Source organism: Bos indicus, chromosome 25, assembly GCF_029378745.1.
Source record: "Bos indicus isolate NIAB-ARS_2022 breed Sahiwal x Tharparkar chromosome 25, NIAB-ARS_B.indTharparkar_mat_pri_1.0, whole genome shotgun sequence".
Lineage (NCBI taxonomy): Eukaryota > Metazoa > Chordata > Mammalia > Artiodactyla > Bovidae > Bos > Bos indicus.
This window is the reverse complement of record NC_091784.1, coordinates 39,511,647-39,523,447: the sequence shown is the minus strand read 5'-3', so window position 1 is coordinate 39,523,447 and position 11,801 is coordinate 39,511,647. Positions and strand designations below refer to the sequence as shown.

The window sequence follows — 11,801 nt, the reverse complement described above, 5'->3', positions numbered from 1 at the left end:
AATGGTCTATGAGATGTCTAGAAAAAATTTATTTGAACATATGAAAAGAAACTTTAGGGAACCCAATAAAACAGAGAAGTTCCTCTCCTCAGTGCTGGGGGCCACGCTCACAGGATTCCCTGACCTGTACCAAGTGCTGGGTGCAAGCTCGCGATGCCAGTGGTTCAGCCTTGCTCCCTGAGCTGTGGGCGTGGCCTGTGTCTCGGTGGGACGCAGCCCACCCCCGGGGAGGAAAGCCAGGCAGGTGGACTCGGCGACGCTGGTCCCCCATCCATGCCCCTTGGCACAGGTTCAGGGTACGTGTCTGCAACGACACACCGGACCACAGGCTCACAGTCCTGGCAGCTTCTAAAGGTGCCCGCGTGGCTCCGCAGAGGGCTGGATGATTTTTCTTTCATTGGTCGCATCTGGACTTTTACAGATGTTGACAGGGAGGAGGCGCAAAGATGCTGCTGTCACCGAACTTTGGCACCAACCGGGTCCTGTGGCGAGGAGGGGTCACCTGGCCGCCCCCATGGCCTCCTCTCTGCTCACCGCCCTCTGCCGGGAAGGCTTCCTCCAAACCAGGCATGGAAGGCACGGTGCCAACTCAGCAGTTCACGGAGCCAGGCTAGTGGATGGGCCTGAATGGGAAGGTCATGCCTGAGATGAAGGTGTGCCCGGGGTGCGTGGGCAGGGCAGGGTGGGCAGCCGGGTGGGCTGGCACGGCCCCGTAGCCCAGTGGGGGCGTGTGGATGTGGGGGTAGAACCCAGGGGGGAGTGCCGTGTGGGGCGATTGCTGCACGGGTCCCGAGATCACCAGCTGGAGCAGGCTGCAGAAACAAGGAGAGGGGTTAGGGTGCGCAGGCTCCAACCACACTGCCCGCCTGCCCAGGGCCACTGCAGGGAGGCAGCGGGCGGCTGACGGCACCAGGCCTCTGGGTGAGGAAGGCTGTGTGCTCAGGAGAACGGAGGGGGTGACCTGGAGGTGGTGGGATGTGGACTGGGGGGGCCTGGAGAGGGAGAGGCCACGGTGGGAAACGCCAGGACCCTGCCCACAGTGCCGGGAAGCAGGGGCCCTGCGGTCCACAGGACCCTGCCCACAGCGCCGGGAAGCAGGGGCCCTGCGGTCCATGGGCGTTCTGGACACGGCCTTGGCGTCTGTGGTTCAGGGACGACCGCAGATCACTGTCTGTTTTGGCCTCAGCCATCCATACCCAGGGGGGTCATTGTGATGGAGGGCCACGCTTCTCTGAGGCATTCCAAATGACTGAGTCCCAGCTGAACGCCAAGCACAGCCACAAGGCAGCTGGCCTTGGACGTGACCCTGACATCCAGCGTCCTCAGAGGAGGCCCAGGCCTGGACCCAGTCCTCAACCACTCTCAGGGCCCCCTCCCGTCCCACTCCCACCCCCGGGAGCCTTATTCCTCCCCTCCTGAACTCCCTTCCTCCCGGGTCTGCACCCTCCTCTCTGCAGTTCAGGACGTCCACAGCCTCTGCCTCCCAAGAAGTCCTCCTCCCTCCTGAATTCAATGTCACCTCCACTGCTGGCCCCTTCTGGACCCCCTGGGAGAGTCTCCTCTCTTTTCTCTTGTCCTGTCTGACCCGCCCTCCCCTCCCAGCACAATCAGCAGGGCGTCTTAACCTCCTTACCACCTCGAGCTCGGCTGCAAGGACTCAGCCTAAACACCAATCCCCTCCTTCAGGGCTTCCTCCCCAGCCCCGCTCCCCTGACCTCTGCTCTCCCAGCCTCACCCCAGGGTCTCCACTGTCTCACACAGCCAGGGAATCCCGCCTGCCAGGCCCCCTCCATGCCCCCCAGCTTCCCTGTTGCCCAGGGCCGCGCCGTCCCCTCACATGGCCCTGCTCCACTGCTGGAGTATCTCCAGTGGAACCACGTCATTCCCCTAGGAACCACTGCATTTCATCCTCTCTGTTTCACCCCCCAGACGTCCACCCGGAGCCCCCCAGCCCCTCTTGCCAGCAGCCTGGGGAACAGCCCCTGGCCCATCCTTTGGCCTCAAGTTCAGCCTGCGCTCAGCGGTCACACCTGCCTGCCCTCCTGGGCCCCAGCGGGGCTGGGCGGTGGGGCCCTGGGCGGCTGGGCGCACACACTGTGAGTGTGCCCAGCCACCGGGCACACTCACCTCTGTCCTCACTGCCTGCCAATGACGGCCCTGGAGCCCCACCAACCGTGTTAAAAACCAAGGGGAAGGAACATTCCTCCATATTGAAAAACCCTCGGAAAGAAGCTTAATCATCCAACTAACCTAACTCGGCCGTTCTCATTCCTGTAAACCCGCCCACCTGCTCGCTGCGTTCATATATACATTTGCTGTTTTTAGCGAAGACACACGATACTCTGGCCACCTGATGCAAAGAACTGACTCACTGGAAGAGATCCTGATGCTGGGAAAGACTGAAGGCAGGAGGAGAAGGGGACGACAGAGGATGCGATGTTGGATGGCATCACTGCCTTGATGGGCATTAGTTCGAGCAAGCTCCGGGAGATGGTGGTGGACCGGGGAACGGGTGCTGCAGTCCATGGGGACACAAAGAGCCAGACACGACTGCGCAACCGAGCTGACCGGTGCTCCACGCCTCTGATGTAACGTTACCAATTTCCCAAGTGTCCCTGTGGACGGGAGGGCCAGGTTGCTTCCAGCTTCTTCGCTACTAATGATACTGCCTTTGCATGAAACAGCTTTGTACACACAGTTCTTTGCTTCTTAGATTCAATGAAATTAACCTGATTCCAAGAAACCCCTGAGCTATAAGGTGACGGGAGACGGGACAGCAGCGAACGCTTCTGAGGTGCTTCCTGCCTATCAAGTGATGTGCTACCTGCTTCCTGTGTTTTTACTCAATTAATCGTCACAAAAATCCCATGATCGGGAGCAGGGCACGGGAGGCAGGGGGGGCTCGAGGCAGGTGCCATGGTTTTCTTGATTTTACAGAGAAAACGGAGGGAGCGAGAACATGCCTGAGGTCATACAGATAGGAAGTGGCAAGGCTGGAATTCTTACCAGCAGCTGTTCGACCACACGGTTCCTGCTCCTCGCCACTTTTACCACGGCTTTCCCCCAAATTAGGACAAGAACCACGACCACTGAGGGGGAGACTGCCGGGCACCGTGGACAAGGAACTCTGCAAATGCCACCTCGTTTAAACCTGACTATGACCCTGGAGGCACATAAATCAGCGGAGGGGGAAACTGAGGTGACAAGGCGGCCCAGCGTCACTACAAACCACAGGTAGAACCGCACTCGGAACCTGGTCTGTGGCACCCAATGTCAGGGCGCTGGCCTAACCCACACGCTGTGGCCCAGGGCATGTCCCTGTCCTGCCCCCCTAAGGGCTGTGCCACCATAATGTCACCAATGGTGACACAAGAGCACCACAACACACACCCACACTGACTTCGTCAGCGATGAAGGACACTCAGGGGCTTCCGTGGTGGCTCAAACGGTAAAGCATCTGCCTGCGAGGCAGGACACTAGCAGGAGATGCAGGTTCCAGCCCTGGGCCGGGAAGATCCCCTCGAGGAGGAAATGGCTGCCCACTCCAGTGTTCTTGCCTGGAGAGTTCGATGGACAGAGGAGCCTGGCGGGCTACAGTCCATGGGGTCGCAGAGAGTCAGACACGACTGAGCGACTAAATAACAACAACATCAAAGGACACTCCAGCTCACTCCAGCTTCTTCACTGACACCCAGCAAGACGGCCTCTTTTCTCACCCTCCCGATGGCCGCTCTGCTGGGGCTTCCTCTCCTGTGCGTTACGCTATCACATCCACCCCCTCCCCCACTGATCGGCAGGTCCTGGGGGGTCCCTTACACACAGAAGCCCTAGACCCTGCAGACCAGCTCTACCCAAGGCAGCCAGGACAAGGGGTCCGCCCTGCCCTGCACACCCCCCACCCCGCCTCCACCCCTATGCCAGCCCAGCCGCAAGTCTGGGGAGGGCACTTACTTATTATGAGGCAGCCTGGAGCACAGGGTTCTCAGGTCGTCTGAAATTAAAGGGACAGAGAATTAAGGAACAGCTGGGAGACGACAAGGGGAGAAGCTCCCGGATGTTCAAGGCCGCCGGCAGGACAGTCACAGTGCCTCACTCTCATCTACCACTGCTCGGAAACCGGGTTCTCATTTTTCTTCCGTATTTGCTTTAACACGCCAGGCCCCCAAGAGAAGACATCACTTAGGAAAGAGGGCAGCTCTGCTGAGAACCCGTCAGATGGCTGGGGAAGGGCCCAGAGAAAGCGGATCAAGGCTAAGAGGGAGATATGAAGCACACGTGGGACTGCCGTCAAGGGCTGGGAGCCGGCGCTCAAAGAGCAAAGGCGGGCGTGTCATCAACACCAGGTCATGCTCCCGGGCGAGTTCCAGCACTGAACATAGGAGAATTGAGGAACCCTCTGAACAGGTGATGGGAATGTTTCCTGTACTTGATCATGCATTCCACTGTATATAAATTATGCCACAATAGAAAAGAACTGCACAAAAAGAAGATTCCCTTGGAGGAAGGACATGCAGCTGTTATTATCCACGCTCTGGAGGAGCCCCGGGTCTGGGCAAAACAGCCAGGAGACACCGAGATGTCTCGCTGCGGGGTTCTACCTGGAGGCGTCCCAGGACTTCTGCCCTCCTCCCTGCAGTCACCAAGAAGCAAGACGATTTAAAACCAGAGGAAAGAAGTCCTTGTCCAGAAGACCCTATTTTGGTTTGGTTTTGGTTTTTTTTTCCAATTCTTTTTTTAGGTTTTTTTTGGGGGGGAGGGAAGCCCCTATTTCCCTCCCCAGAGGGGGTGGCACCCCCCACCCCAGGGGGGCCCGGCCAGGCCATCACCCACCTCTCGTGCACAGCAGGGCCCCGGAGGCCATGGCCACCTGCAGAGCCTGTGCAAGCCGGTCCAGGGCGAGCTCGATCTCCTGGGAGGCGTTGAGGGGGTTCAGTTCATCGGCCAACCTGTTCACCTCCTCCACCAGCGGGACCATGTGGTCAAAGAGGACGAGCCCCAGGCGGCCGTACAGGTTCTTCTCGGTCAGGTGCGCCTGCAGCATCAGGAGCACCTGCAGCACGCTGAGGTGCAGCTTGGAGTACAGCAGGTGAGCGGCCCGCTCCGCCCCGCCCGAGTCCTTCGGGACTTTGGCGGCGACGTGGCCATTGGCTAAGGGGGTCTTCTTCTTCCTTTTGTGAGCCAGGGGGGCCTTCACGCACCAGCGGATCAATCCGGTGAGCGGCGTGAGCTCTAAAAATCCTATCGGGAGGTTGGCGGCAATTGGAGTATTCAGGAAGGTGATGAGGATCAACCTGGGGTCCTCCAAGATCCAGTTGACGATCATCTCAAGCAGGTCCAACGGGGGGATGAGATCGTCTGCAAACAAAGATGCGTTCATTCAGAAGGGTCCTCAGGGACAGGAGGAGATGGGAAGATGGACTTCCTAGCTCACAGGACTCACCACCCGATACCCTGTGCCTCTGTCCTCTCCTGAAGATGGTGTGCCTCTGACTCCTCTCCTGGAACAACCCCTCCTGAGGGCTGGTTCTCACCTGACTCAGCGTCCTGGGACCCCCAGCCTGGCCATGGCAGGGCTCAAGAAACGTGTTAAGCAGAAAATTCCCAAGAACTCCATTATCCCTTGAAGATCCCATGTGTCAATTTAAATAAAAATCCACTCTCTGTAACTAGGGGGTTTTTATTCCACTGGAAAAGACCCTGGTGCTGGGAAAGATTGAAGGCAGGAGGAGATGGGGCCAATAGAGGATGAGATGCTTGGATGGCATCACCAACTCAATGGACATGAGTTTGAGCAGACTCTGGGAGATGGTGATGGACAGGGAAGCCTGGCGCACTGCAGTCCATGGGGTCGCAGAGAGTCGGACACGACTGAGCGGCTGCACAACAGTAACGGTCTATATCTAAAACCGCTACCACACGTCCCCCCTTCCCGGGGAGTCGCTTTCGTCCGTGTCTGGTGTCCCCTGTGGTCTATTGTGTGCGGTCAGCCCGGGCCTCCGGCACGACTCCTGCTGCCTGGCACCAGGATCCTTCAGACGCTGAAGCAGATGTTCAGCGCCAGCCCTCGCTTCTGCCGCCAGTTCATCACCTGTCACCGAATAGGTTTGGTGACCGTTACGGTGGCCTTCGGGGAGCAGCTCAGAGTCCAGACAGTGATCTGTCCGCTGCTAATGTTAGCTGCCAGCCCCTGTCTAAGCTAAGCCTGGCCTCCTGTGATCCCCGAGACCTGGGACATTCCACAGCAAAACAGAGAAATTACAACGACAAATGCTGATGCTCATTCTGAGTTAACCACGTGCCAGGCACCAGTCTCCTTCACATGGATTAACTCAACCCTCAAACAACTCATCTATTATATAAAGGATAAGGAAGCTGAGACACCAAGATGTGAAGTCATTTCCTCCAGACTCACTAAAAGTACACAGTGGGGCGACTTCTCCAGCAGTCCAGGGATTAAGACTCCTCCCTCCCAGTGCAGGGGGCCCAGACTAAATTCCTGGTCAGGGAAGATCCCACATGCCACATGGCGTGGCCAAAAAAAAAAAAAAAAGTACATGGTGGGCCCAGACCTGACCCCAGGAGGCTTTTAACAGCGAGGCGACACCACCTATCCTGGGATGGCTGCATACTGCCCCCGGGCTGTCTGTGCGCAAAGCAGCAGACCCCCGGCCTCCTGTCCCCGGGGCTGTGCAGCCTTCAGCTCATGACAAAGCTAAGGCTGACGGAGTCCCTGCCAGGCTGCTGTGGTCCAGGGCCATGCTTGAGACTGGAGAGCTGGGGGGAGTGAGCCCCACGTCAGTGTCAGCCCCCTAGATGCTCTTTCACAGGGGCCACTGGCCTCTCCCCTAAGATTATCTGCTGGTTTGTGAATGAACCGCCCGTTCCCTGCTGCTATGAATGACGGTATCAGGAGGCAGCAGCTGTCTATGAGTTGGACTTGGCGAGGTAAACATTGGTGACTCTGAGTCTGTCCCCTCGACTTCACAAGACGTGTCCATCTGGGAAATGCCAAGTCTCAGACCCACTTTTCCAGCAACCTAGCCCCTCCCCAGCCCTGCACACATCTCAGCTGAGGCATCTCCAGAGCCTGTACACAGCACTTGTACACATGTGCTCTGTGTACACACGTGTGTGTACCTGAGGAACCCATCTCCACAGTCTTGCTTCGGGGAGACCTGAGTTCTCTGCACCCATCGGGCAGGAGGGTGTTGTTTGGTTAGGTGAGCTCCTTTCATTTTGGGGTTTTGGAGGTGGAGACACCCCAGGTAGGCCTTCCCATTACCCGAGCGCTGGCCATGGCAACCACTGTGCTGCTGGCGGACTCCATGCCCGCCCTCTGGGCCACCGCCCTGCAGCCGGTGATTTCCGTGGCTCCAAACTCATCACATTACACACATACAAAAACAGAGAGCTTCTTGTATGCCAATCACACGTTGGCAGCGGTTTAAAAAAGAAAACAGACATCACTGACATATCAGACTGGCAAGCTGACATAAGAGAAAAATACCACGTCTCACATCCATTCGAGCATGTGAGTGGTATTCTGTGAACACTTTTTCCTTCTGCACATGTTAATTAATCCATTTATTAATCCAATGTTAAAACCAATTTCTGTTCTTGTTGCCCTGGAGTAACTGAAGAAAGGGCAACTGCGATGCTGTGAACTTGCTTGAACTAAATCTTTCCTATGAGAAGACAAAGGACCTGAACACTGTTCCCAGCTGTTGAGTGCTCTTGCCTCTGTGCAGAGGGCCAGGAAAGGTGCCCTGCCATGGCGGGGTGCTGCCAAGTCCAGCCACCCATCCCAGACACCAGACCCTAGCTTGCTGGGCTGTCTGCCACCCGGACTGTTCAGAGTCAGCCAGATGGGATTCACTAAGGAGAGTTCCCCATTAGGAAATCCCAGAGATCTAAGTAGCCCATGCCTTTAGCTTTTAGCCTGAAATAAAGTACACATTGCAGAGGGAAAGATAAAAAGACAAAGCATTTGCTGGCTGGGTGGTCAGTGTACATGCCACTGGCAGTCAGCTGAAGCCGTTTCCAAGCTTACCTGATGACAGGTCGTACAGTGCGGTGACAGAGGTGATGAACTGGCAGCAGAAGCGAGGGCTGGCGCTGAGTATCTGCCTCAGCGTCTGGACAGAGCCTGGCACCAGGCAGCAGTAGTCGTCCACGAGGGCCCGGGCCAGCCGCACGCAGTAGGCCACGGGCGTCCGCTGCAAGGAAGCCACAGGCCAGTAACTAGGGGTGCGGAGCGCCCACGCACGTGCAACCATGAACACGCGGTGAAGACCAGAACCGGCAGGACCCCTCCCAGGCAGGGAAGAAGATGTGACCGGCTTACTCGGAAGCAGGGACTGGCAAGCGAAAGCCTGCAGACCAAATCCTCCCTGCCACCTGCTTTTGTTTTATTGAAACACAGCCCTGCTCCTGTGCCACGAGGGCAGAGCTGAGCAGGGGTGACAGAGATCACAGGACCCGCAAAGCCTAGGAGGCTGACTGTCTTGCCCTTTACCTGAAAGGCCTGCTGAGCCCTGCTTTGACGTCTACTTGGGAAAAGTCGTTCTTGACTTCAAGTGGGGAAATGACCGTTTTTGTAACCCTACAGGTAAGACTCTAAAGGTAAAAATTAACAGTTGGTATCACTTTGACGTGCTTTAGGAGTCTGTGAACTGTCATGTGACTTACCACAGCACTGTCTCAATTTTTCTTACAATCTTCTCCTAGTACAGGTTCCTACATCACCACCCTCTGGTCCTTTTCCCCTCCTGGTCAGATGCCAACCTGCAGCCACATTCAGCAGTTGCTCAGGATGCCATAGTTCCAGGGCTGAAACAGGGCCTGGGTGTCAGGGTGTCGGCAGGGTGTCAGGCCAGGCTGTTCATTTAGGCACTAAGCCAGCCATCCCTACACCTTTCCTCGGAGGAAGCTGCAGCGCGTGTCAAGGGGTGTCAAACCCTGACCCAAGCCACAAGACCCTTTCCCGTTAACATCTGCTTTCACTTTGCTAGAATGCCAGTACAACAGCACCACAAGAGATAAATGGAAAATCACAGGATGAATTTCAAGGCGTTAAACTTGACTTAAGCTAGGTTGCCAAGGGATAAAGGTTATCTCGAGGTTAAAGACAACACGAGAGATGAGTTCAGGGGCCCTAGAAATCAGAATAGTGACAATTAAGGTACGTTTCACTAAGATTTACCTGTGTGCTACAGAGAACAATATGCATTTTTACTAGCCCAATGTTAAAGACGAATAAGATCATAGGAAAAAACATTGAGATAAATTTTTTAAAAACACAAATGTCATCAAGTCCTTGGGAATGAAGCAAGTTTGAGAAACTGAATGTGGTAAATTCTGTTAACTTAGCTGAGGACCACGGTAATAAAATTTTGAGTTAATAATTACTCTAAATGGATTAGGAATTTTTCAACAACTTTGAGTAACAAAAAAGCAAAACAAAATAGATCTTCCAAAAAACTACCCAACACACAATCTACTACACGTGTGCAGAGTTGGCTCCAGGCGTGTCCGACTCTTTGTGACCCCATGGACTGTAGCCTGCCAGGCTCCTCTGTCCATTGGATTCTCCAGGCAAGAATACGGCAGTGGGTTGCCATTTCCTCCTTCAGGGGATCTTCCGACCCAGGGATCGAACCCGTGTCTCTTATGTCTCCTGCATCTGCAGGCGGGTTTACCTTATTTCCCCTTAGATATTTAAAAATACTCTAGAAGGCTTCTATGTCCACATCCATTAGAAGAGCAATCAACTTAGAAGTGGCACTCTGGAACAACTCATAGGCTTACTGATCTATAAAAAACAAGAATACTGAAGTGGGTTGCCACTTCGTTCTCCAGGGGATATTCCCCACCCAGGGATCAAATGTGAGTTTCCTGCATCTCCTATACCGGCAGGTGGATTTTTTTTTTTTACTGAAGGATAATTAATGTACAGAATTTTGTTGTTTTCTGTGGATTCTTTAACATAGGGAAAAAAATTCTCTAGAAACCAAAGTGAAAGTGAAAGTCGCTCAGTCACCTCTGACTCTTTGCAACCCCATGGACTGTATAGTCCCTGGAATTCTCCAGGCTAGAATATTGCAGTGGGTAGCCTTTTCCTTCTCCAGAGGATCTTCCAAACCCAGGGATTGAACCCAGGTCTCCTGCATGGCGGGTGGATTCTTTACCAGCTGAGCCACAAGGTAAGCCAGAGACTACTGGAGTGGGTAGCCTATCCCTTCTCCAGGGGATCTTCCCGACCCAGAAATCGAACCGGGGTCTCCTGCATGCAGGCAAATTCTTTACCAACTGAGCTATGAGAGAAACATCTTCAGAGACTTGCAGAAGTACCTGGAGCCAGGACGCTGCACACTCCAACACTGGGATTCGACACACAGCCACTGCCATAGAGACAAGTTTTCCCAACAAGCTCATCCGGCTGTCATCCGCTTTGTTCCCTTGGGGACTGAAAAGGGATGAAAAAATAATCTGCCGGACAGAGTCCTTGGTTTGCTCCTGGAAATAATTGCACATGATTTCAAGAAGTTGGAGCTCCTGCAGTGAATTTAATCTCTGTAAAACAAATCCGGGAGAAGCGGGGAGAAACGAAGCGTATTAATTAATTCACACGGTAAGAAAACACACTATTTTCCCCCAGGGAACTTTTCACCTCCCTAAAGCCCGGGTGCCACGGAGTAGAACTCGATTGTTAAACGTAGGGAAATGTCCCTCTGCGTCATTATGCATCACCCTGTGGGATTCACGGTGACCTACGGTCTCTTCCTTTAACAAAACCTTGGAGACGCAGGGCTCACACACCCCCAAGACGGGCAAATTGGCCGTTGCTGAAAGAACCAGGCCAAGGGCTAGGACGGAGCCGCTGCTGCGAAGAGAGCTCGCGGTGCGGTCGACGCTTGTCACCGGGAAGAAGGGAGCCGGGGTTCACGGATCGGGGCGGGGGGCCTGCCGGCCGCCCGGCGCACCTTGGGCTGCGCGCCGCGCTCCTTGGGCACCTGGAACACGAACTCCTCGAGCAGCTCCACGGGGCCCTTGTCCACGATGGGCAGCGGCGCGCTCTGCAGCTGGCTGCTGAAATAGATGTCCAGGTGGTACAGCACCTCCTTGGCGGCGCTCAGCGCGTCGCGGCGCAGCAGCGAGTGGCGGATGTCGCTCATGGTGCAGCCGCGGCGGCCGGGTCGCCGGGAGCGCCGACGGACTTCCGCTCCGGGGCCCCCGCGGACGCGACAGCCGCCGCCGCCGCCGCCGCCGCCGCCGAGACAAAGAGGCCGCGGCCCGGCCTCCGTCCGCCGACCCGGGGCCTGCGCCGCGGCACTCGCCCGCCCTCCGCCGCCGCCCGCTCGGGCCCGTTCAGGGGGCCATCGCTGACCCCGCCGGCAGCCGGCGGGCGCCCCAGCTGCACATCGACAGCGCCACCGACAGCCCTGTGAACCAGACGCCGCGGGGACGCGCTGCAGCGGAGTCGGAGCGCGGCGACGGCGGCCCGCAGGGGCCAAGCGCGGGCGGCGGCGAGGGCCCGCCCTCGGGGAGCGCGCCCCCTAGCGGCCCGGCCCGCGGGAACGGAAGCGGAGGCCCCGCCCACCCTGACCCCGCCCCTGCCGAGGGGGAGCCACACCTCCCCACCCCCCGGCGAAGGCTCCCGGGGCCTGGTGCCCCCCACCCACGCCCCAGAGACCCTCCCGGAGCTCCTCTCGCTTTCTCCACGCGGCGTTCAAAGCTTGCCCATCTGATTTTACCGAGCTTTTCCAAGGACAGGGTGGTGGTGCAGGGCCCTGGCTCAGGCC

At 56.6% G+C, this 11,801-nt stretch overlaps 1 protein-coding gene across 1 annotated transcript; it reads right to left on the bottom strand.

Annotated features, from left to right (window-relative positions):
- Positions 1-7: 7 nt before the first annotated feature.
- INTS15 (integrator complex subunit 15) lies at positions 8-11,487 on the bottom strand. Its single transcript, XM_019988062.2, has 6 exons — positions 10,983-11,487; positions 10,351-10,572; positions 8,051-8,216; positions 4,831-5,355; positions 3,952-3,991; positions 8-812 (listed from the first exon to the last, which is right to left on the bottom strand). Exons 1-6 carry the CDS (start codon positions 11,172-11,174, stop codon positions 611-613), a joined length of 1,347 nt encoding a protein of 448 aa, XP_019843621.2. The 5' UTR covers positions 11,175-11,487; the 3' UTR covers positions 8-610.
- Between the last annotated feature and the right edge of the window lie 314 nt (positions 11,488-11,801).

Coding starts and splice junctions, on each gene's coding strand:
- INTS15 (XM_019988062.2), bottom strand. CDS start 11,174: ATGAGCGACATCCGCCACTCGCTGCTGCGCCGCGACGCGCTGAGCGCC. Junction 10,573..10,982: donor AGCGCGGCGCGCAGCCCAAG/GTGCGCCGGGCG, acceptor TTTGTTTTACAG/AGATTAAATTCACTGCAGGA. Junction 5,356..8,050: donor ACTGTACGACCTGTCATCAG/GTAAGCTTGGAA, acceptor CTTTGTTTGCAG/ACGATCTCATCCCCCCGTTG.